This window comes from Oculina patagonica, chromosome 4, assembly GCF_052425735.1.
Source record: "Oculina patagonica isolate OP01 chromosome 4, crgOcupat, whole genome shotgun sequence".
In the NCBI taxonomy this organism is placed as follows: domain Eukaryota; kingdom Metazoa; phylum Cnidaria; class Anthozoa; order Scleractinia; family Oculinidae; genus Oculina; species Oculina patagonica.
Window position 1 is genome coordinate 61,633,512 of NC_135761.1, and position 25,721 is coordinate 61,659,232.

Sequence of the window (25,721 nt, forward strand, 5' to 3'; positions counted from 1 at the left end):
CGGCTGCGTGAAATATCAAACGCAACATTCGTCTCTGTTCGCATTCTACACGCGTGCATGCATCAATATCAAACCCTTTCAGAGAAAAACAGAGTTTTGGGTGACGTCTTTCTTAGCAACGGCTTGATTGACACAAAAATTGCAACGTTTCCCGGCAACAATATGTCTTCAAAGAAAAATGCCGACTTTCTATTCCCCCCTGTTGTGCATAGATTGGAATAACATGCATTGTTCAGCCAAATCTTTATTCTTTGCCAAAATCTTCGAATTTCTGGTCAAAAATTCGGAAGGTTTCCCTCCCTTGGCGCACGCTCTGAATCCAGCCAAGAAATTTTAAGCTAAATATTTTTGACAGAAAATGTTTTAATTTGGTGCCTGTAATGCGTACCATGGAATATTCAAAGAGTTAATGTCTTATCCAATGATCCTAATTAAGATCTGGCTCTTTTCGTCGTCACGTTTAAAAGAAATATCTTTTTTGTCAAACAAAAGCGACAAAAATGTAAACAGTTCGGGAGAGGCTATGATGACGATAAAGATAATAAAAATAATACGCCTCGAACACATATTTGGATATTTAAAAAAAAAAAAACAAACAAATATATGCAGAGAACTGACGCTTGGGCTAATTAGAATTTTAAAGGATCGAATATAAGAGTTTTCCTTGGGCCAGCTGAAAGGACTTCGTAAGGAAAATTAGCGTTTTAAGGAGAGGAAGACGTAAGTAAAATTAGTGTATTAGATATTACCAATGCCGAATTATTTACTCATGTATGTGCTAGCAATTTAAGTTTATTTACACTGCGTTATATTAGAAATGTGATATTTGTTTTTTGATCTCAGACAGATGAAAATGGAGATGAGATGATATTTCAAACAATAATTATTTCACAGCACAGCATTTTGACATATTGTTTACATTCAATTCTTCTACTTAACCACTATTATATTCCTGTTTGCAGTGTGGCTGTTCTCCTTCACTTCTGAGACTTGTTACCGAGAACTTAGTTTTCCATTGGCAAGGTAGGTTGTAGACTTTGTAAGCCTTTTTATCAGATACTTTTTACTGTAGATATATCATCTCTTTTGAAAAGAATGTTTTTTCCGCTTACTTTAACATTTTCTTTATTTGTGTAATTCTAAAATAATAGTTCTTTGAAAGCATCATTATATGATATTAAAATGCCATGTCAGTTCTGAGTCAATTCAGTTTACAGTTATGAAGTCGCCTTCACGTTTTAACTTACGAAAATAAATACGAAAAACGAAAATAAATGCTCAGGGCCAGTCAGTTGCTGCATTTGGAGTTGAACAGTCTTCGTGCCAGACATTTTCCTTTGCAGTACATTTGATGCCATAGTTATATCTAAAATTTTTACGAGCATTCTGAGTTTATGTTGCTATAAACAGTTCAGTGTGTTAAAACGCAACAGAATAAAAAAAGATGGGTATCGTTTGACCAGTGTTTTGGGAAAATTGAAGGAACAGGCTCCAGCTGCTGCAAGATACGTTTTTCGAGAGGATTTCGTAGAATAACCGATAATTCCTACAAATGTTGATATTCCTTTTCGTTATATAAAACAAAGTAGTAGATAAGTGAAATGGCACCGAGTTATCCGTCTATCTGTTTGGTTGTACGACGGCTTCCAATAATTACAAACTCTAAATTTTAAAGTTTCAAATTGACATCAGTTTTGAAATTCGCGGCCTTGGAAAATTGAAAAGCGATCTTTCGAAACGCTTTCTGTAAGAAAACGAGGAACAAATCCAGGCAAAAATGAAAACACTGAACGATAATGATAAGGATAATAAAAATGACAAGCTTAGTGCCAATAATTTAGAGAAATATAATTTAGACTATTGTGAAATTGATATATTTCGGAACTACCAAATGCTTTTTGAAAAACAACGTGATAGGAAGTCGAAATTAACGAGAAGGCAATTTGGGATTTTCAGAACTGAAGCACAAGTAGCGAACGAACATTGGCGTAGTTCAGTCTTACATTCGTGCGTCATGAGTTGAATTTAGAAACAAAGTTGAAAATTTGGCCAGGTTGAGTGTTATTTATTAATGAGATGAGAAGTACCCAGAGCGACTCCTAATAAACCGGCTTTTGTTTTTATCCTTGAAAACAAATTTTATAGTAGTGTTATATTTTCGTAAACTGCCGAAAATGCACAAATAAGACACTGTTTTTGGCTTCACAATGTTTTGCCATCGTGTTAGAATCTAATCTCCCATTAAACGGCAATATTATCTTTTTGCAGTGTGACTATTCTATAACACTAAGACCACTCATCAGAAACTGAATTTCCTATTGACAAGGTTGGTTGAAGACCTTTCAAGTTTATAATTTTTTGCTTAATTGATAATTGTTACTGTAGGTATATCCGTTCTGTTGTAAAGAACATGGCCAGGGTTAAAACAATCGCTCTTCGAAACATTATTTAAGATCAGTCAGTTCGAAACCGAGGGAGGTTTTGTATTTAATTGTCACGTTTTACAGTTCTGTGGTCGCTTCCACTAATTTAGCTGACATAAGTATATATCCAAGTAAATCTAAACTCGAATACTCAGCTGTTATAAGCATTTTAATACATTACAAGAGTCTTCGAAGCAGTTTCGACGTAAAAAAATATTCGAATCAATAAGTTTTTTAAAAAAAAATTGATTTCGAAATAAAAATAACCGCTAAAAAAGAAGAACGACGTTTCAATAATAAAATTTCATGTATAAAGATATAGTAAAAGCATTAAATTATGTACATGGAGACAATAGGCAATGATAATATTAGGCTAAATAAAAAAACTCTGCGAATGGCATGTATAGCCGATCCTTCTTGTTCTTCGATGAGCTGGTGCAAGTGTCGACACCCCGACAGGCGACCCAAACTCACGATTCGAGAAAACGATCAAATAAATGATTTATGTAAGCGTATGAATGATTTGTGTAAGCGTATGAGTAATTTATCAAAGCGTATCACAGGCGACCCAAACTCACGATTCGAGAAAACGATCGAATAAATGATTTATGTAAGCGTATGAATGATTTGTGTAAGCGTATGAATGATTTATGTAAGCGTATGAGTAATTTATCAAAGCGTATCACAGGCGACCCAAACTCACGATTCGAGAAAACGATCGAATAAATGATTTATGTAAGCGTATGAATGATTTGTGTAAGCGTATGAATGATTTATGTAAGCGTATGAGTAATTTATCAAAGCGTATCACAGGCGACCCAAACTCACGATTCGAGAAAACGATCGAATAAATGATTATGTAAGCGTATGAATGATTTATGTAAGCGTATGAATGATTTGTGTAAGCGTATGAATGATTTATGTAAGCGTATGAGTAATTTATCAAAGCGTATCACAGGCGACCCAAACTCACGATTCGAGAAATCAATCGAATAAATGATTATGTAAGCGTATGAATGATTTATGTAAGCGTATGAATGATTTGTGTAAGCGTATGAATGATTTGTGTAAGCGTATGAATGATTTATGTAAGCGTATGAGTAATTTATCAAAGCGTATCACAGGCGACCCAAACTCACGATTCGAGAAATCGATCGAATAAATGATTATGTAAGCGTATGAATGATTTATGTAAGCGTATGAATGATTTGTGTAAGCGTATGAATGATTTATGTAAGCGTATGAGTAATTTATCAAAGCGTATCACAGGCGACCCAAACTCACGATTCGAGAAATCGATCGAATAAATGATTATGTAAGCGTATGAATGATTTATGTAAGCGTATGAATGATTTGTGTAAGCGTATGAATGATTTATGTAAGCGTATGAGTAATTTATCAAAGCGTATCACAGGCGACCCAAACTCACGATTCGAGAAATCGATCGAATAAATGATTATGTAAGCGTATGAATGATTTATGTAAGCGTATGAATGATTTGTGTAAGCGTATGAATGATTTATGTAAGCGTATGAGTAATTTATCAAAGCGTATCACAGGCGACCCAAACTCACGATTCGAGAAATCGATCGAATAAATGATTATGTAAGCGTATGAATGATTTATGCGAGCGTATGAATGATTTATGAAAGCGTACGAGTGATTTATTTAAACGCATCGAGTGGGACGTGACTGCTTGAAGTCGCGCGGTGTTGTGTTACAATTTAGACCGTTGGAGATTTAAGCGCTCTATAAGACTTTGTATGGAGTTTAAAATAACGTGGAATAAAAGCAGGGTCGTAACCAGGTATATACCAGGTATAGGTATTCCTGATCCCCAAAATGTGGCAACATTTGATCCCTGATTCCATTCTGATCCCATCTGATTGCCCGATCCGGATCCCATAACTTTTGACCCGGGATCCCGGGTCCATGATCCCGATCCCGAGGCTGTAATCCCGATCCCAAGGCTGTGATCCCTGATCCCATATACCTGGTTACGACCCTGATAAAAGCGCTCGACGAAATAAAATTTTACCTTCTTTTCAATAAAACAAAGAAAATGTACTCACCTTTCTTGATTTCTGTTGTCCTTTTGGGCTATTTCATCGTTTTTGGGGAGTTTTGAGGGTTTTTGTCGTAGCCTTCATAAGACGAAGTCAAGGCTGGACAGAGCAATTTCGAACGAGCCGTGCCGCGAGGCCGTTTTCTCGCCAAAATTCGAATCCGCGGCTTGATTTTCCCCTCCGACGTAAAGAAAAAAAGGTCATTTTTATACTCGTCTGGTCGGCTTGAAAAAAACATCATCCTTTCCGCTCCAAATCGAACGATTTATGCATCACTACTGGCGCTTTCAGCTTTCCTGCACACCTTGTTCCCGTCTTTTAGACTACGGCACAGTTTGAAATCGACATGTATCGAGTGGGACGTGACTACGTGAAGTGCGCGGTGTTGTGTTACAGTTTTGAGCGCTCTATGACCCTCTATAAGACTTTGTATGGAGTCTAAAATAACGGGGAATAAACGCGCTCGACGAAATAAAATTTTATCTTTTTTTTCAATAAAATAAAGAAAATGTACTCACTTTTCTTCATTTCTGTTGCCCTTTTGGGCTATTTCATCGTTTAAGGGGGGGTTTTGAGATTTTCGTCTTATGAAGGCTACGACAAAAATCTCAAACCCCCCAAAAAACGATGAAATAGCCCAAAAGGACAACAGAAATCAAGAAAGGCGGGCACATTTTCTTTATTTTATTGAATTTCGTCGTTTTTTATTTCGTCGAGCGCTTTTATTCTACGTTATTTTAGACTCCATACAAAGTGTTATAGAGCGCTCAAATATCTCCAACGGCCTAAATTGTAACACAACACCGCGCACTTCACGTAGTCACGTCCCACTCGCTACGCTTTGATAAATCACTCACACGCTTACACAAATCATTCATACGCTTACATAAATCACTTATTTGATCGATTTCTCGAATCGTGAGTTTGGGACGCCTGTGCACAGATCGCACTTAAAATGATAAACAGCGCATTGTTGGTTTACGACGAGAGGTTTCTGTTCCTTTATCTTGATTTTGTCTTTGACCTTACCTTTTCGCCTTCATTCGCTAGTTTACGACTTTAATTTTATCTTTTACAACTATGCAATTCGCACAAAGTTATTTTATTGCCTTTTGTCTCCATGCACAATTTTGGTACATTAATTATATAATTAAACATGTAAACGTCATGCGTTCATCTTTTTAGCCTGGTTTTCACTAGCGACGCAAGCACAAGCGCAAGCACAAGCGTAAGGATACCAGCTATTATATTTCACCGTGAATACGGCTTCGACGCAAGCAAATTCACAAGCACATTGAATTTTGATGCTTATGCGTGAACTTGTGTCAAGCACAAGAACAAGGGTCAATTTTTTTCTGTTTGCGTGATTGCGCTTGTGCTTGCGTCGCTAGTGAAAACCAGGCTTTTAGCGTTCATATTTATCACAAAATCAAAATAATGTAACTACGTTTTTCGAAAAAATTCAATTTGGTCTTGTTGTAAACAGTGCAATGTCCGAAAATGCAACAGGAATGATATAATTCGAGTTTATTTTGTCCCATTGGTTAAAAAATGCAGTTCTTTGTAAAAATTGAGAGACAGCTGCAGCTTGGTTTTGAGAGTTAAACAACTCTGGAATTGTAATTTTTCATTTCTCTATATGCTATTTTCACGATGTAGGTCTTCATTAGTGTGAACTCATCAGCACCGAGAAACAAAATACTGGATAAGGGAAAGTCAGAAGCGCCAAGTTATCTGTTGCTAAATAATCTTCAAATTCGTGTCTTGACCTTTTGGTAAAGGCGGGCGCTTAACTTCCAACACAAAGAAACTCTAACCTTTCAAGTTTCCAATAGACCGTCTCACCTTTAACGCGGCCATGAAATATTGAGAAGTGAACTCTTGATTCCGCGTTAAAATATACATTTGGCTTTCTAGTCGTTGAGTTCAAGACATTTTCTTTCCCGAAAACGAGAGACCTTACCCAAGAAAAATGAAACAATTATTTACAAGCCACGATAATAATGAGCGTAGTAGAAATGACTAGCAAAGCGCCAATAATTTGGAGGTAGAGAACGTTCAACAGGGATTCGAACATGAAATTTAGAGGCAGCTGCATTTCGGAAATAGTAATTATACAAATGCTTTTTTGAAAAAGCTGAGTGGCAGTCATAGCAAGAAAGCGATTTCGAATTGGCTGCGTTTTTTGCCTTATTAATCCATGGACTAAACGAACAGTTGAGTTGGGTTACCAAGCTTCTACTTTGTTCGGATAAATGAAGGGGTCTTTAAAGTACAAGACAAAATCTTCAGGAAGCTCAAGTAGCGCCGCCTGTTTAGCTCAGCTGGTAGAGCGCCGGACTGCTGTGCGGGAGGTCGAGGGTTCGAACCCCAGACCGGACTAACACTCAGGGTCTTAAAATAACTGAGGAGAATGTGCTGCCTTTGTAATTCGATCTGCAAATGGTTAGACATTCTAGTCTTCTCGGAAAAGGACGATAAACCGTAGGTCCCGTCTCCTGTATCTTCAGTCTTATAGCAGGGGACGTTAAAAGAACCCACACACTTATCGCAAAGAGTAGGGCACAAAGCTCCCGGTGTTGTGGTCTGGCCTTTGTGTAGTAAATTACAGTATGTGTACAGCGCATTTGAACATATACATATGGAAAATGCGCTATATAAATGCTTAATCATTATTATCATTATAGCGAATCGATCGAACGTTGAGTAGTTTAGTTTTAAAATCACGTGAGGTTTGAGATTTACTGAGAAGAGCGGTATGTACTCATTCAACTGGTTACTGGCACTTTCAGCCTAAAAGGAGTCTTTAAGTCATTTTCTATTTAAACACAATACTATTGTTATTATCTACTTCTTACTTAAACTTAAAGTTGACCTTGTTCTAAAGAGTACAGTTCCGAAAACCCAACACGAATAAAATACCGAGTTTCTTTTGTTCATCCAGAAGAAACAAATCATTTTTATGCAGTTCTTTGTGAAAATGGCAAAAACTAAAACTCGGTCTTGGAAGTTATAAGAATCAAAAATTGAAGTTTTGCTTCTGTTGATCTACGTTTTTTATGATGTTCATGGGTAACCTTTATATTGTATGAACTCGGTGATCCTCGTCAAATAACGTGTGCTTTTCAATTGGTTCAAAACAATCGGCCTACACTGGTCAACTGCAGACAAAAAAAATAAGGTCAATATCTCTAACACGCCACGATATTTAGAATGCTACCGCTTTTAACAATAAGAAAATTTAAATTTTCCAATAGAAAATTCTTTTAAAATGTTTAAATCCGGTTAACGTTATACTGCCAAAATTTAACTTACTGTAAAACATCAAATAATTTTCTACGAAAAAGGTAAAAAAGAGAAAAAATTTTAGTCTAAGTCGGTCACGTTAGCAAGTAAAGATTGAAATGGTACAGCGGCTACATTCTTTACGACTGCTGAAAATACAAATGCGCCAATATTTAACCACAAATTATCCCTAAGTTCATAGTGTTTTAATATCGTGTTAACACTTTTGGTTTCTTATGTTATTACTGTTTCTCCTTGCAGTGTGACTGTTTTTCTTTAACACTGAGACCACTCACCGGACACTAAAGGTTTCTATTGACAAGGTAGGTTGACGACTTATCAGACTTCTTATCTGATAACGTTTTCCCGTAGGTTTCACTCTCTCTGTTGAGAAGAACACTGTTTCAATTCTGTCTTACCATGATTTTATTAGCAAAGCTTTGAGACTTAGTCACTTTTTTCAGATAGCATCACAATTGAAGGTGAAGTCAATTTAAACATTTCAAATTAAAGAAAGGCATTAACTCAGCTCTTTGTAAGTGACAAAATGTATTTAGATGTTGTGGGTGTAAGTTTGAACAATGCATGTCATGTTTCTTTTATCCTACACTCGTGTTGTTGGAGAAAATTTGTGCGCTTAACAATGTTCTTTTAGTTTTGAAATTGGTTCGAGATCACACCCAAAAAGTTTTGTTTTCGACGAGAAAGAAAATCGCATTTTGTTTTTGCGTTTGTAAGATAACCTATGTATAGAGGTATCATAGTGCTTTTCTTAAATGAATTTTTTGACTATTACACTTATCTTTCTCTTTGCAGTGTGGACCTGTCCTTTAACAAGAAAATTCAGCAAAGACAGCTTCTTGCTAACAAAGTATGTTGGAGAGTTTTTCAACTTTTTTCCCGATAATTTCCTCTCTGATCACTGTTACCATAGAATTATACATCCTCTCTGTTGCAAAGAACATTGCTTTGCCGCTGAGTCTCAATTTTACGTAAAATGCCATGATAACTGCTCTTCCAGGAAGCACAAATACGTAAAAGAAAGTCATTCTAATCATTTAAATACCAAGACAAGTCTTGTTTTAGTTCTTTGCGCGCGGCAGCCTGTTGAAGCAAATTAAAGGTACGACGCGTTTTCTTCTCGCCCTCAGCTTACACTGCTTGGACAGAAAAATTTTAAACTTCCCACATTGATTTTTTGTTCATTTTTTTACAATCTGTTGAGAAATAGAAAAAAAGTTGTTTATCGAAAAAATCTGGGGGTCACCGACCATTAAAGAGAGTGACTGAAGCTTGCCGAAACGAGGGAATCTTGAAAGTTTCGTTGCGGGATCGATTTTGATTGGCTTTGAAAACAATAAAAATGGTCGAGAGTAAAACACTAAGAAGCTCGTTGAGTCATGCTTTTGAAAGCTAGGCATACGCAATTCAACGGGAAGTCCGATATTTTCGAACTTTCAATCATACCTTTCCAGGGTCGCTCGTTTCCCGACCGCTGGTCAAGAGGAACGAAGTTTCTGGGTTCAAGGTTGTTGCGACATGAATTACGTGCGCAGTAAGGATGCGCATAAACAACAAGCGGGGAAGTACTTAATTCATAACTAAAAAAAAAATTGAAACAAAACAATGCTGGAGAAAACTGGCATAAACAAGTGATAAAGTGAATAAGTGATGGGGTTTAAAAACAAGTTTTGAAAGTTAATTTCCAATTTCTTCTTGAGTGCTTACAAATTATAATACTTTTTGGGCGATAACGTCAGTCTATCACCTATGTTTTGAGGCGGTTTACAGGATCTGTACCAAATTCTGTTGCGCTCGATCGACCGATCAATAAAACCGAATGGGACTGGGGGACTTGTTACAGGAATAAATGTTATGCGAACAGAGGTCAAGTTAACAAGATAGAAATCGCCGCGGAAAACATGAAGCAAACTCCTGGAAAGTTAGAAAGGGCTGATACAAAGTATAAACGAAAGAGACAAATTATGTATTTGATGAGTTCTATTGAATTCAGTGGACAGACATGATCACATCTCTACGTTTCGTAATACAATAGGCCTGTGTGGTCGGTCTGTGTAAAGAATTACGAGATAGCGAGGGCTTGTGCTTGACCTTTCATGTCGCTCGCGCTCAGCGAGAAGTATCGTAAATCGCATATCGGATGTCACGCTACAAGAGAACGCAACTTTTGTTCAACAATCATTTAACACGGAAGTTGTCAGCTACTTTTATTTAGTATACGTTATTTCTTTGACAATTTTCCTGAAAGTTATTTAAGATTCCTTTGGAATCGAAACGTCGTCGCCCCCACTGCATATATGCCGTTTATTTAATCATCCCAAGAGCTGAGAAATATCTGAGTACATGCTGTAGCGCCAGAATAAATATCTGGGCCTTAGTGTAAGTGAATTGCATGCATTCTTATACAACCAGTTAAAAAAAAAACTAACACATCACTCGTTTCTCTCAACAGATACACGAGTATTTACATCCTACAGCAAATACAAAAAAGAGAGCATTCAAGATGTTTTCGTTTCCTGAATGTATTACCTGGCTTGCTGTAGGCCTAGCCATGTCTGTTGCTATAGTAACACTTAACATCATTACGATAATTGTTTTTGTAAAGAATCGTAATCTTCGTAAGCGTAGCACGTACCTGGTTATAAATCTAGCAGTTGTAGATGTGCTGGCTGGAGGATTTGCTACGTACGAGCTATTCTATGTGGCTGGAGTAGTCTGTGATGTCTGGAGGCAAAATGTAATTGAACAATGGGCTTTTGGTGTAGTAGTTACACTCCTAAACTTGTTTCCTATATGCTCTCTTACAAACATCACAGCAATTTCTATAGAACGGCTGCACGCGACATTGCGGCCGTTCAGACATCGCATAATAAAAAAATGGGTCTACGGGTTAATAATTGCTGTTGTTTGGGTTACAGCTGGGATGATATCAGTTGCTATTATAGTTATTATATTGAAATTTGACGGTGATAGTACTTATTTTTACTTACGAAATTCATTCATTGCAACTTGTCTATTAGTAATCTGTGTTTCTTATTCGTCCATTGTTGTTAAAGTCCGTTGTGGAGCGCAGCCTCAACACCATGGTGCAGCCAGTAGAGAAAGAAAACTGACCATGACATTGTTGATCATGACTGTCGTATCTCTGCTGTTGTACTTACCATATATTTTATTTCTATTTCTCCGTAACACCACTGGCATTTTCATTTCAATGTCCTTACTCAAGGCTCTGTCTGTTTTACTTTTTGCAAACTCGCTTGTAAATCCTATATTATACGCTATCCGCATGCCAGAATACAGATCAGCTGTACGTGCACTCTTTCGCAGACGACCTCAGCAACAAAGACAAATTGCAATTTTTCCTCTTCATGACATGTAATGCAAATATTTATGTAGCACTTTTCCTACCCGGCTTTGTTATTTTGTTATTTTTAAATGACTGAAATTGTAAATGAATGGGCACGTCGACGAAAAAAAAAATCACAGTTGTGTATTACCCGTGCCTTGAGTGTCAGAGTAGGGGGCTTAAATTCACGCTATATTTTCTACGGTTAAAGTAATCATATACTTACTGAGATTTGCGAAATTTTAATTATTTTAATATTAATTTTAACATATTGTCACTGAAAAGCCCTTTTCAGGAAGTTGTCAATAAGTAAGTAAGTCAGTTGCCTTTATTTAAACACGACAAAGTTAAAAGCTTACAAGCTTGTGGGGTCGAGTACCTAAAAAGTAGATAAAAGTTAAAAATATTTACAATTATTTAAGCTCTTAACAATTAAATTTAATTTTAAAACTAGTAAAAATTAATAATATTTACAATTATTAAGCTATCTATATTGGAATTTAATTTATAAACTAGTACTAAAGGTAGGTAAAATCTTTCTGTTTAAAATTAATGGTTGACGCAGATAAAACTTTAAAGGTAAAAACATCCGAAGTTTTAAACATGTGGACGAGATCTTACGGTGTCAATAAAATTATATTGTATTGCACTCATATTCGTGTTATACCAGCTTGAACGTGGGTGATGTCTATGATTTTGTGGCACTGAACATCTGAATAATATCAAGCTAATATCAATACAGAAAGTCTCTACATGACTGGGTTGAGGAATAATTCGTTGAGCTACCATATAAAGTTTCAAAAGTAACGACTCCTTTAAGGTAGCGACAACATTTCACGTCTGTTGGGTAGCGACTAAATTGTCCTTTCCGACATAGAACTGAGGGAGGGAATTTGACCAATTTTGAATTTGAGCTAAACACGCTCAAACGTATAAACCTCTCTTGTGGTGCCCTTTTTCTCGTCCCACTAAAAAGCGTGGTCTTCAGACTAACTTTGGCATTACGCATGCTTGAAGATATCCAGTGCCAAGTCTCCTTATTGTACTGTACACCATATAGCAATGTTAACCATAAAAACAGATAGTGTACATGATCAATTGTAAGTTCACTTTTACTCAGTTAATGAACATTTTAGAATACATTTTAAAGATAATTACGTTTACTTTTGTAAAATCCATTCCAGCTGTGATATTTGTTATAAGTAGAAAAACAGTTATTATATTACTTGATGTTATTTATGTTAGTTTCTTAATTTCATCCTTTGATAGTGTTATTACGAATTTGTGATTTATTGTATTCATTATAATAACTAAAAATATTGCTTTTCATTTTGTGTAATTAAAGATAAGACTAGTTATTATCTTTAATAAAATGTTAAGTAAAACAATATTTTCGTCATAATATCATTTATAATTTTTTGCTCAATTGATAATTTTTACTGTAGGTATATCCGTTCTGTTGTAAAGAACATGGCCAGGGTTAAAACAATCGCTCTTCGAAACATTATTTAAGATCAGTCAGTTCGAAACCGAGGGAGGTTTTGTATTTAATTGTCACGTTTTACAGTTCTGTGGTCGCTTCCACTAATTTAGCTGACATAAGTATATATCCAAGTAAATCTAAACTCGAATACTCAGCTGTTATAAGCATTTTAATACATAACAAGAGTCCTCGAAGCAGTTTCGACGTAAAAAAATATTCGAATCAATAAGTTTTTTAAAAAAAAAATTGATTTCGAAATAAAAATAACCGCTAAAAAAGAAGAACGACGTTTCGACCGTTCAACGGTCATTTTCAAGTTCTGTCCAATAATAAAATTTCATGTATAAAGATATAGTAAAAGCACTAAATTATGTACATGGAGACAATAGGCAATGATAATATTAGGCTAAATAAAAAAACTCTGCGAATGGCATGTATAGCCGATCCTTCTTGTTCTTCGATGAGCTGGTGCAAGTGTCGACACCCCGACAGGCGACCCAAACTCACGATTCGAGAAAACGATCAAATAAATGATTTATGTAAGCGTATGAATGATTTGTGTAAGCGTAAGAGTAATTTATCAAAGCGTATCACAGGCGACCCAAACTCACGATTCGAGAAATCGATCGAATAAATGATTATGTAAGCGTATGAATGATTTATGCGAGCGTATGAATGATTTATGAAAGCGTACAAGTGATTTATTTAAACGCATCGAGTGGGACGTGACTGCTTGAAGTCGCGCGGTGTTGTGTTACAATTTAGACCGTTGGAGATTTAAGCGCTCTATAAGACTTTGTATGGAGTTTAAAATAACGTGGAATAAAAGCAGGGTCGTAACCAGGTATATACCAGGTATAGGTATTCCTGATCCCCAAAATGTGGCAACATTTGATCCCTGATTCCATTCTGATCCCATCTGATTGCCCGATCCGGATCCCATAACTTTTGACCCGGGATCCCGGGTCCATGATCCCGATCCCGAGGCTGTAATCCCGATCCCAAGGCTGTGATCCCTGATCCCATATACCTGGTTACGACCCTGATAAAAGCGCTCGACGAAATAAAATTTTACCTTCTTTTCAATAAAACAAAGAAAATGTACTCACCTTTCTTGATTTCTGTTGTCCTTTTGGGCTATTTCATCGTTTTTGGGGAGTTTTGAGGGTTTTTGTCGTAGCGTTCATAAGACGAAGTCAAGGCTGGACAGAGCAATTTCGAACGAGCCGTGCCGCGAGGCCGTTTTCTCGCCAAAATTCGAATCCGTGGCTTGATTTTCCCCTCCGACGTAATGAAAAAAAGGTCATTTTTATACTCGTCTGGTCGGCTTGAAAAAAACATCATCCTTTCCGCTCCAAATCGAACGATTTATGCATCACTACTGGCGCTTTCAGCTTTCCTGCACACCTTGTTCCCGTCTTTTAGACTACGGCACAGTTTGAAATCGACATGTATCGAGTGGGACGTGACTACGTGAAGTGCGCGGTGTTGTGTTACAGTTTTGAGCGCTCTATGACCCTCTATAAGACTTTGTATGGAGTCTAAAATAACGGGGAATAAACGCGCTCGACGAAATAAAATTTTATCTTTTTTTCAATAAAATAAAGAAAATGTACTCACTTTTCTTCATTTCTGTTGCCCTTTTGGGCTATTTCATCGTTTAAGGGGGGTTTTGAGATTTTCGTCTTATGAAGGCTACGACAAAAATCTCAAACCCCCCAAAAAACGATGAAATAGCCCAAAAGGACAACAGAAATCAAGAAAGGCGGGCACATTTTCTTTATTTTATTGAATTTCATCGTTTTTTATTTCGTCGAGCGCTTTTATTCTACGTTAGTTTAGACTCCATACAAAGTGTTATAGAGCGCTCAAATATCTCCAACGGCCTAAATTGTAACACAACACCGCGCGCTTCACGTAGTCACGTCCCACTCGCTACGCTTTGATAAATCACTCACACGCTTACACAAATCATTCATACGCTTACATAAATCACTTATTTGATCGATTTCTCGAATCGTGAGTTTGGGACACCTGTGCACAGATCGCACTTAAAATGATAAACAGCGCATTGTTGGTTTACGACGAGAGGTTTCTGTTCCTTTATCTTGATTTTGTCTTTGACCTTACCTTTTCGCCTTCATTCGCTAGTTTACGACTTTAATTTTATCTTTTACAACTATGCAATTCGCACAAAGTTATTTTATTGCCTTTTGTCTCCATGCACAATTTTGGTACATTAATTATATAATTAAACATGTAAACGTCATGCGTTCATCTTTTTAGCCTGGTTTTCACTAGCGACGCAAGCACAAGCGCAAGCACAAGCGTAAGGATACCAGCTATTATATTTCACCGTGAATACGGCTTCGACGCAAGCAAATTCACAAGCACATTGAATTTTGATGCTTATGCGTGAACTTGTGTCAAGCACAAGAACAAGGGTCAATTTTTTTCTGTTTGCGTGATTGCGCTTGTGCTTGCGTCGCTAGTGAAAACCAGGCTTTTAGCGTTCATATTTATCACAAAATCAAAATAATGTAACTACGTTTTTCGAAAAATTCAATTTGGTCTTGTTGTAAACAGTGCAATGTCCGAAAATGCAACAGGAATGATATAATTCGAGTTTATTTTGTCCCATTGGTTAAAAAATGCAGTTCTTTGTAAAAATTGAGAGACAGCTGCAGCTTGGTTTTGAGAGTTAAACAACTCTGGAATTGTAATTTTTCATTTCTCTATATGCTATTTTCACGATGTAGGTCTTCATTAGTGTGAACTCATCAGCACCGAGAAACAAAATACTGGATAAGGGAAAGTCAGAAGCGCCAAGTTATCTGTTGCTAAATAATCTTCAAATTCGTGTCTTGACCTTCTGGTAAAGGCGGGCGCTTAACTTCCAACACAAAGAAACTCTAACCTTTCAAGTTTCCAATAGACCGTCTCACCTTTAACGCGGCCATGAAATATTGAGAAGTGAACTCTTGATTCCGCGTTAAAATATACATTTGGCTTTCTAGTCGTTGAGTTCAAGACATTTTCTTTCCCGAAAACGAGAGACCTTACCCAAGAAAAATGAAACAATTATTTACAAGCCACGATAATAATAATTTGGAGGTAGAAAACGGTCAACAGGGATTCGAACATGAAATTTGAGGCAGCTGCATTTCGGAAATACTAATTATACAAATGCTTTTTTGAAAAAGCTGAGTAGCAGTCATAGAGAGAAAGCGATTTCGAATTGGCTGCGTTTTTTGCCTTATTAATCCATGGACTAAACGAACAGTTGAGTTGGGTTACCAAGCTTCTACTTTGTTCGGATAAATGAAGGGGTCTTTAAAGTACAAGACAAAATCTTCAGGAAGCTTAAGTAGCGCCGCCTGTTTAGCTCAGCTGGTAGAGCGCCGGACTGATGTGCGGGAGGTCGAGGGTTCGAACCCCAGACCGGACTAACACTCAGGGTCTTAAAATAACTGAGGAGAATGTGCTGCCTTTGTAATTCGATCTGCAAATGGTTAGACATTCTAGTCTTCTCGGAAAAGGACGATAAACCGTAGGTCCCGTCTCCTGTATCTTCATGTAGTCTTATAGCAGGGGACGTTAAAAGAACCCACACACTTATCGCAAAGAGTAGGGCACAAAGCTCCCGGTGTTGTGGTCTGGCCTTTGTGTAGTAAATTACAGTATGTGTACAGCGCATTTGAACATATACATATGGAAAACGCGCTATATAAATGCTTAATCATTATCATTATAGCGAATCGATCGAACGTTGAGTAGTTTAGTTTTAAAATCACGTGAGGTTTGAGATTTACTGAGAAGAGCGGTATGTACTCATTCAACTGGTTACTGGCACTTTCAGCCTAAAAGGAGTCTTAAAGTCATTTTCTATTTAAACACAATACTATTATTATTATCTACTTCTTACTTAAACTTAAAGTTGACCTTGTTCTAAAGAGTACAGTTCCGAAAACCCACCACGAATAAAATACCGAGTTTCTTTTGTTCATCCAGAAGAAACAAATCATTTTTATGCAGTTCGTTATGAAAATGGCAAAAACTAAAACTCGGTCTTGGAAGTTATAAGAATCAAAAATTGAAGTTTTGCTTCTGTTGATCTACGTTTTTTATGATGTTCATGGGTAACCTTTATATTGTATGAACTCGGTGATCCTCGTCAAATAACGTGTGCTTTTCAATTGGTTCAAAACAATCGGCCTACACTGGTCAACTGCAGACAAAAAAAATAAGGTCAATATCTCTAACACGCCACGATATTTAGAATGCTACCGCTTTTAACAATAAGAAAATTTAAATTTTCCAATAGAAAATTCTTTTAAAATGTTTAAATCCGGTTAACGTTATACTGCCAAAATTTAACTTACTGTAAAACATCAAATAATTTTCTACGGAAAAGGTAAAAAAAAGAAAAAATTTTGGTCTAAGTCGGTCACGTTAGCAAGTAAAGATTGAAATGGTACAGCGGCTACATTCTTTACGACTGCTGAAAATACAAATGCGCCAATATTTAACCACAAATTATCCCTAAGTTCATAGTGTTTTAAGAACGCCTTCGCGTTAATATCAACTATACTTGGAAATAGGCCAAAATGAAATTCCTTCAAACTCGGCCTGAATAAAGCCCTAGGGGCACTAGTTACAAAAATATCAGTTTAAGATCAATCGGTTAATTTTTGATTTTTTAACAATTTTTTTCTTCCCAAAGCCCGAAACCGGACAAAATCGAACACAAAAGTAGGGTCAATTCGGAGGCTTCTCCAATCGAAAATAAAATTTTTCATTGAAAACGAATTTCATATCGTATTTGTACCTCCATTCTACTATCTTTAGAAATAATTAGATCGCAATTTGATAAGAAGGCAAATATTTTACAAAATTTTGAAAGTCGCTACCTCAAGACAGCTAAAAATAGGCCAAAATTTACCATATTTTCAACTGCTTTAAAAGCCTCCTGGTACATCGTTTTGCCCAAAACGGCTTAATCAGCCTGAAAGAGCATGTTTTTAACTACAAATCTGTGAAATAAAATTTTTGGGTAATTAAAATCGCGAGCGCTGAGGCGGCGAAGTAAATGCAGCTATCTTCCTAAAAACCCGACCTTTGACCTTGCCGCAACGAAACCGCTAATAACGAGTTGTGACAATCTTTTCCTTATTTTGCGTAGGTTTCTTGTTTTATCGGTTGAAAACATGTATTACGTGATGAATGCAATCTTACTTGATGCATGAAACGCCCAAAAGTCACATATAGACTTCTGTTTGGACAAAATAAAGCACTTCGTTTATAAATACGCATGCCGAAATTTAAACTTGAACGAATTCAATATTGAATTTGGTTTATGCGTTAAACTAGTTAAATCACGGCAATACCCACCTGAATATTCATATTCACAGCGGTGCCATATCCCTGGAATAACGTTGAAAGGGAGCTCAATCAAAACTTTGCAATGTTTGCGACTGATACTAATCGAATTAATGTTAAAATTGTCACGCGCTGATTGTTCATCAGAGGAAAACGAATGTATTGTTTCCACGGGCAACCCCAAAATAGTCACTTCCGTTACATGAGCGATAAAGTTTTTTTTTTTTTTCATTATAGGCTGTCTTAAGGATAAACAATATAAAACCTCACTTACAAATTATTTTCTTATTAAGGGACCGTTTTTTTTATCTAAAGTAAATTAATTTGAAATTGGTTTACGCTGGAATTTACACAGAATTATTGACAGGTGTCACCAGTTTTCAGATAAATGTTCATTTCATTCAGTATCGAAACTTGCGAGAAAAAGAAATCTTCTTTTAGTTTTCTTATTGAACTGTGATTGCATTTGTTGACATAAGAGAAAAAAAAGGCGAAAAGTTTAAAGTAAGTAAGTAAGTACGTTTACTCGAAAAAATTATTGTGTGCGCTCGTTGGCTTGCTGTGGATACGCAAAACATGTTGGCGGTGATTGTGGTTCGAGTAGAGAACGACAAGCAAACGATCATGATGAGTGTGTACGACTAGCTGAATGCTGTAAAGATATCAAAGGCCACCTAAAAACTTGCTGTGTTTCTGATTCGTCATTAAATTCAGAGGCAACACTTTTGCTGGCTAGGGCGGGTAAGTGAAACTCAAGTTAATGCAGTTTTTGCATTGTTTACATAATCAACTTTATTTTATTTTGTCTCTGGACATTTTGTTTTCATCTTTCCCTGTTAAAGGTATATTTGATGAAGACGAGTCGGATTTAAATCTAACAATTTGCCAAGAGAGGATGAGGGGAATTTGCCCAAGACACCGCGACGCATTTGGGCTAAGGTGGCGAAAAAAACAGAAAAACCTGCTCAATTTCGACTTCATGGGCAGCGCATAGAAAACCTAATGTAAAGAGGGAGCGAGGGATAACACTTGGGCAGTCCCGTCGCCTTTACAAAGTCAGCACAGTCATAATCCCTGTTGGTTCAAGTAAGTTTTTAAAACTTCTTGTGAGAAATGTTTCGACCTTCACTTTACCCTCACCCGTTGTTTGATAGCCTGTTCCAGGCGTTCGGTTAGTTGTGAAACGGCAAGCGAAAAAATGGGGAGGGGTCTAAGGCGAGGGGGCGCTCGCTCTCCTCCCCGCCCCCCTCCCCTTATTTTTTTTTTCGCTCGCCGTTTTTCGCGCTTCCCAACTAAACGAACGCCTGGAACAGGCTAGTTGTTTGATTGAACGCAAATATCCTTTGGTCTCGTCACGCCTTCCTTCCCACATTGGGGAGAAAAGATTGCGTGACGAACTTAAGGATTCAACGAAGGGGCTTTCATTTATTAGTGCTTTGAAGCCAATCTGAAAAATTACTCATAGTACCTTACAAATAACACCCACCTACCAATCCCTTTGATTGGTGAGAAAAATGTCACGTCCCCCATTTTATTTATTGTTTTGATGTAGTATTTTCCCAATAGTGTGTTGTCATGCCCCCCCCCCCTCCCCGGGTTAAGCTTCCCAAATAACATAAACCCACATATACACACACACACTTTCGCTACTCTCCTCTGTGTACCATTAAAGGAAAGCGTTTTGTTTTTAAATGCTTGAAAAGGTTCTCCGATGTGGGTGGTGCGGGGCGCGGTGAATGGAGTGTAATTATTGGTATCGACTCGATTATGGAAAGTCTATTTTACACTGTATGAAACGTGTGAAATGGGTAGAATTGTAAATTAGAATTTTAGGTGGCCTTTGATATCTTTACAGCATTCAGCTAGTCGTACACACTCATCATGATCGTTCGCTTGTCGTTCTCTACTCGAACCACAATCACCGCCAACATGTTTTGCGTATCCACAGCAAGCCAACGAGCGCACACAATAATTTTTTCGAGTAAACGTACTTACTTACTTACTTTAAACTTTTCGCCTTTTTTTCTCTTATATCAACAAATGCAATCACAGTTCAATAAGAAAACTAAAAGAAGATTTCTTTTTCTCGCAAGTTTCGATACTGAAATGAACATTTATCGGAAAACTGGTGACACCTGTCAATAATTCTGTGTAAATTCCAGCGTAAACCAATTTCAAATTAATTTACTTTAGATAAAAAAAACGGTCCCTTAATAAGAAAATAATTTGTAAGTGAGGTTTTATATTGTTTATCCTTAAGACAGACTATAATGAAAAAAAAAAAACTTTATCGCTCAAGTAACGGAAGTGACTTTTTTGGGGTTGCCCGTGGAAACAATACATTCGTTTTCCTCTGATGAACAATCAGCGCGTGACAATTTTAACATTAATTCGATTAGTATCAGTCGCAAACATTGCAAAGTTTTGATTGAGCTCCCTTTCAACGTTATTCCAGGGATATGGCACCGTTGTGAATATGAATATTCAGGTGGGTATTGCCGTGATTTAACTAGTTTAACGCATAAACCAAATTCAATATTGAATTCGTTCAAGTTTAAATTTCGGCATGCGTATTTATAAACGAAGTGCTTTATTTTGTCCAACTGACAGAAGTCTATATGTGACTTTTGGGCGTTTCATGCATCAAGTAAGATTGCATTCATCACGTTATACATGTTTTCAACCGATAAAACAAGAAACCTACGCAAAATAAGGAAAAGATTGTCACAACTCGTTATTAGCGGTTTCGTTGCGGCAAGGTCAAAGGTCGGGTTTTTAGGAAGATAGCTGCATTTACTTCGCCGCCTCAGCGCTCGCGATTTTAATTACCCAAAAATTTTATTTCACAGATTTGTAGTGAAAAACATGCTCTTTCAGGCTGATTAAGCCGTTTTGGGCAAAACGATGTACCAGGAGGCTTTTAGAGCAGTTGAAAATATGGTAAATTTTGGCCTATTTTTAGCTGTCTTGAGGTAGCGACTTTCAAAATTTTGTAAAATATTTGCCTTCTTATCAAATTGCGATCTAATTATTTCTAAAGATAGAAGAATGGAGGTACAAATACGATATGAAATTCGTTTTCAATGAAAAATTTTATTTTCGATTGGAGAAGCCTCCGAATTGACCCTACTTTTGTGTTCGATTTTGTCCGGTTTCGGGCTTTGGGAAGAAAAAAATTGTTAAAAAATCAAAAATTAACCGATTGATCTTAAACTGATATTTTTGTAACTAGTGCCCCTAGGGCTTTATTCAGGCCGAGTTTGAAGGAATTTCATTTTGGCCTATTTCCAAGTATAGTTGATATTAACGCGAAGGCGTTCTTAATATCGTGTTAACACTTTTGGTTTCTTATGTTATTACTGTTTCTCCTTGCAGTGTGACTGTTTTTCTTTAACACTGAGACCACTCACCGGACACTAAAGGTTTCTATTGACAAGGTAGGTTGACGACTTATCAGACTTCTTATCTGATAACGTTTTCCCGTAGGTTTCACTCTCTCTGTTGAGAAGAACACTGTTTCAATTCTGTCTTACCATGATTTTATTAGCAAAGCTTTGAGACTTAGTCACTTTTTTCAGATAGCATCACAATTGAAGGTGAAGTCAATTTAAACATTTCAAATTAAAGAAAGGCATTAACTCAGCTCTTTGTAAGTGACAAAATGTATTTAGATGTTGTGGGTGTAAGTTTGAACAATGCATGTCATGTTTCTTTTATCCTACACTCGTGTTGTTGGAGAAAATTTGTGCGCTTAACAATGTTCTTTTAGTTTTGAAATTGGTTCGAGATCACACCCAAAAAGTTTTGTTTTCGACGAGAAAGAAAATCGCATTTTGTTTTTGCGTTTGTAAGATAACCTATGTATAGAGGTATCATAGTGCTTTTCTTAAATGAATTTTTTGACTATTACACTTATCTTTCTCTTTGCAGTGTGGACCTGTCCTTTAACAAGAAAATTCAGCAAAGACAGCTTCTTGCTAACAAAGTATGTTGGAGAGTTTTTCAACTTTTTTCCCGATAATTTCCTCTCTGATCACTGTTACCATAGAATTATACATCCTCTCTGTTGCAAAGAACATTGCTTTGCCGCTGAGTCTCAATTTTACGTAAAATGCCATGATAACTGCTCTTCTAGGAAGCACAAATACGTAAAAGAAAGTCATTCTAATCATTTAAATACCAAGACAAGTCTTGTTTTAGTTCTTTGCGCGCGGCAGCCTGTTGAAGCAAATTAAAGGTACGACGCGTTTTCTTCTCGCCCTCAGCTTACACTGCGTGGACAGAAAAATTGGAATTTTTTTAAACTTCCCACATTGATTTTTTGTTCATTTTTTTACAATCTGTTGAGAAATAGAAAAAAAGTTGTTTATCGAAAAAATCTGGGGGTCACCGACCATTAAAGAGAGTGACTGAAGCTTGCCGAAACGAGGGAATCTTGAAAGTTTCGTTGCGGGATCGATTTTGATTGGCTTTGAAAACAATAAAAATGGCCGAGAGTAAAACACTAAGAAGCTCGTTGAGTCATGCTTTTGAAAGCTAGGCATACGCAATTCAACGGGAAGTCCGATATTTTCGAACTTTCAATCAGACCTTTCCAGGGTCGCTCGTTTCCCGACCGCTGGTCAAGAGGAACGAAGTTTCTGGGTTCAAGGTTGTTGCGACATGAATTACGTGCGCAGTAAGGATGCGCATAAACAACAAGCGGGGAAGTACTTAATTCATAACTAAAAAAAAAATTGAAACAAAACAATGCTGGAGAAAACTGGCATAAACAAGTGATAAAGTGAATAAGTGATGGGGTTTAAAAACAAGTTTTGAAAGTTAATTTCCAATTTCTTCTTGAGTGCTTACAAATTATAATACTTTTTGGGCGATAACGTCAGTCTATCACCTATGTTTTGAGGCGGTTTACAGGATCTGTACCAAATTCTGTTGCGCTCGATCGACCGATCAATAAAACCGAATGGGACTGGGGGACTTGTTACAGGAATAAATGTTATGCGAACAGAGGTCAAGTTAACAAGATAGAAATCGCCGCGGAAAACATGAAGCAAACTCCTGAAAAGTTAGAAAGGGCTGATACAAAGTATAAACGAAAGAGACAAATTATGTATTTGATGAGTTCTATTGAATTCAGTGGACAGACATGATCACATCTCTGCGTTTCGTAATACAATAGGCCTGTGTGGTCGGTCTGTGTAAAGAATTACGAGATAGCGAGGGCTTGTGCTTGACCTTTCATGTCGCTCGCGCTCAGCGAGAAGTATCGTAAATCGCATATCGGATGTCACGCTACAAGAGAACGCAACTTTTGTTCAACAATCATTTAACACGGAAGTTGTCAGCTACTTTTATTTAGTATACGTTATTTCTTTGACAATTTTCCTGAAAGTTATTTAAGATTCCTTGGGAATCGAAACGTCGTCGCCCCCATTGCATATATGCCGTTTATTTAATCATCCCAAGAGCTGAGAAATATCTGAGTACATGCTGTAGCGCCAGAATAAATATCTGGGCCTTAGTGTAAGTGAATTGCATGCATTCTTATACAACCAGTTAAAAAAAAAACTAACACATCACTCGTTTCTCTCAACAGATACGCGAGTATTTACATCCTACAGCAAATACAAAAAAGAGAGCATTCAAGATGTTTTCGTTTCCTGAATGTATTACCTGGCTTGCTGTAGGCCTAGCCATGTCTGTTGCTATAGTAACACTTAACATCATTACGATAATTGTTTTTGTAAAGAATCGTAATCTTCGTAAGCGTAGCACGTACCTGGTTATAAATTTAGCAGTTGTAGATATGCTGGCTGGAGGATTTGCTACGTACGAGCTATTCTATGTGGCTGGAGTAGTCTGTGATGTCTGGAGGCAAAACGTAATTGAACAATGGGCTTTTGGTGTAGTAGTTACACTCCTAAACTTGTTTCCTATATGCTCTCTTACAAACATCACAGCAATTTCTATAGAACGGCTGCACGCGACATTGCGGCCGTTCAGACATCGCATAATAAAAAAATGGGTCTACGGGTTAATAATTGCTGTTGTTTGGGTTACAGCTGGGATGATATCAGTTGCTATTATAGTTATTATATTGAAATTTGACGGTGATAGTACTCATTTTTACTTACGAAATTCATTCATTGCAACTTGTCTATTAGTAATCTGTGTTTCTTATTCGTCCATTGTTGTTAAAGTCCGTTGTGGAGCGCAGCCTCAACACCATGGTGCAGCCAGTAGAGAAAGAAAACTGACCATGACATTGTTGATCATGACTGTCGTATCTCTGCTGTTGTACTTACCATATATTTTATTTCTATTTCTCAGTAACACCACTGGCATTTTCATTTCAATGTCCTTACTCAAGGCTCTGTCTGTTTTACTTTTTGCAAACTCGCTTGTAAATCCTATATTATACGCTATCCGCATGCCAGAATACAGATCAGCTGTACGTGCACTCTTTCGCAGACGACCTCAGCAACAAAGACAAATTGCAGTTTTTCCTCTTCATGACATGTAATGCAAATATTTATGTAGCACTTTTCCTACCCGGCTTTGTTATTTTGTTATTTTTAAATGACTGAAATTGTAAATGAATGGGCACGTCGACGAAAAAAAAAATCACAGTTGTGTATTACCCGTGCCTTGAGTGTCAGAGTAGGGGGCTTAAATTCACGCTATATTTTCTACGGTTAAAGTAATCATATACTTACTGAGATTTGCGAAATTTTAATTATTTTAATATTAATTTTAACATATTGTCACTGAAAAGCCCTTTTCAGGAAGTTGTCGATAAGTAAGTAAGTCAGTTGCCTTTATTTAAACACGACAAAGTTAAAAGCTTACAAGCTTGTGGGGTCGAGTACCTAAAAAGTAGATAAAAGTTAAAAATATTTACAATTATTTAAGCTCTTAACAATTAAATTTAATTTTAAAACTAGTAAAAATTAATAATATTTACAATTATTAAGCTATCTATATTGGAATTTAATTTATAAACTAGTACTAAAGGTAGGTAAAATCTTTCTGTTTAAAATTAATGGTTGACGCAGATAAAACTTTAAAGGTAAAAACATCCGAAGTTTTAAACATGTGGACGAGATCTTACGGTGTCAATAAAATTATATTGTATTGCACTCATATTCGTGTTATACCAGCTTGAACGTGGGTGATGTCTATGATTTTGTGGCACTGAACATCTGAATAATATCAAGCTAATATCAATACAGAAAGTCTCTACATGACTGGGTTGAGGAATAATTCGTTGAGCTACCATATAAAGTTTCAAAAGTAACGACTCCTTTAAAGTAGCGACAACATTTCACGTTTGTTGGGTAGCGACTAAATTGTCCTTTCCGACATAGAACCCTAGGAAGGGAATTTGACCAATTTTGAATTTGAGCTAAACACGCTCAAACGTATAAAACTACCTCTCTTGTGGTGCCCTTTTTCTCGTCCCACTAAAAAGCGTGGTCTTCAGACTAACTTTGGCATTACGCATGCTTGAAGATATCCAGTGCCAAGTCTCCTTATTGTACTGTACACCATATAGCAATGTTAACCATAAAAACAGATAGTGTACATGATCAATTGTAAGTTCACTTTTACTCAGTTAATGAACATTTTAGAATACATTTTGAAGATAATTACGTTTACTTTTGTAAAATCCATTCCAGCTGTGATATTTGTTATAAGTAGAAAAACAGTTATTATAT

At 36.7% G+C, this 25,721-nt stretch overlaps 3 protein-coding genes across 4 annotated transcripts in view; 2 read left to right on the top strand and 1 right to left on the bottom strand.

The window, feature by feature from the left end:
* LOC144647809 (histamine H2 receptor-like) overlaps positions 1-25,721 on the bottom strand; it is a 410,332-nt gene that overhangs the window by 328,239 nt on the left and 56,372 nt on the right. The window lies entirely within an intron of this gene.
* Positions 8,620-11,174, top strand: LOC144649564 (histamine H2 receptor-like). The gene is made up of 2 exons (XM_078509076.1): positions 8,620-8,645; positions 10,248-11,174. Exon 2 carries the CDS (start codon positions 10,299-10,301, stop codon positions 11,172-11,174), a length of 876 nt encoding a protein of 291 aa, XP_078365202.1. The 5' UTR covers positions 8,620-8,645; positions 10,248-10,298.
* Positions 23,651-24,526, top strand: LOC144650158 (substance-K receptor-like). Its single transcript, XM_078509814.1, has one exon. The coding sequence runs from the start codon at positions 23,651-23,653 to the stop codon at positions 24,524-24,526; it is 876 nt and encodes a 291-aa protein (XP_078365940.1).

Excerpts from the sequence above, each read along its gene's own strand:
- LOC144649564 (XM_078509076.1), top strand. The coding sequence starts at position 10,299 with ATGTTTTCGTTTCCTGAATGTATTACCTGGCTTGCTGTAGGCCTAGCC.
- LOC144650158 (XM_078509814.1), top strand. The coding sequence starts at position 23,651 with ATGTTTTCGTTTCCTGAATGTATTACCTGGCTTGCTGTAGGCCTAGCC.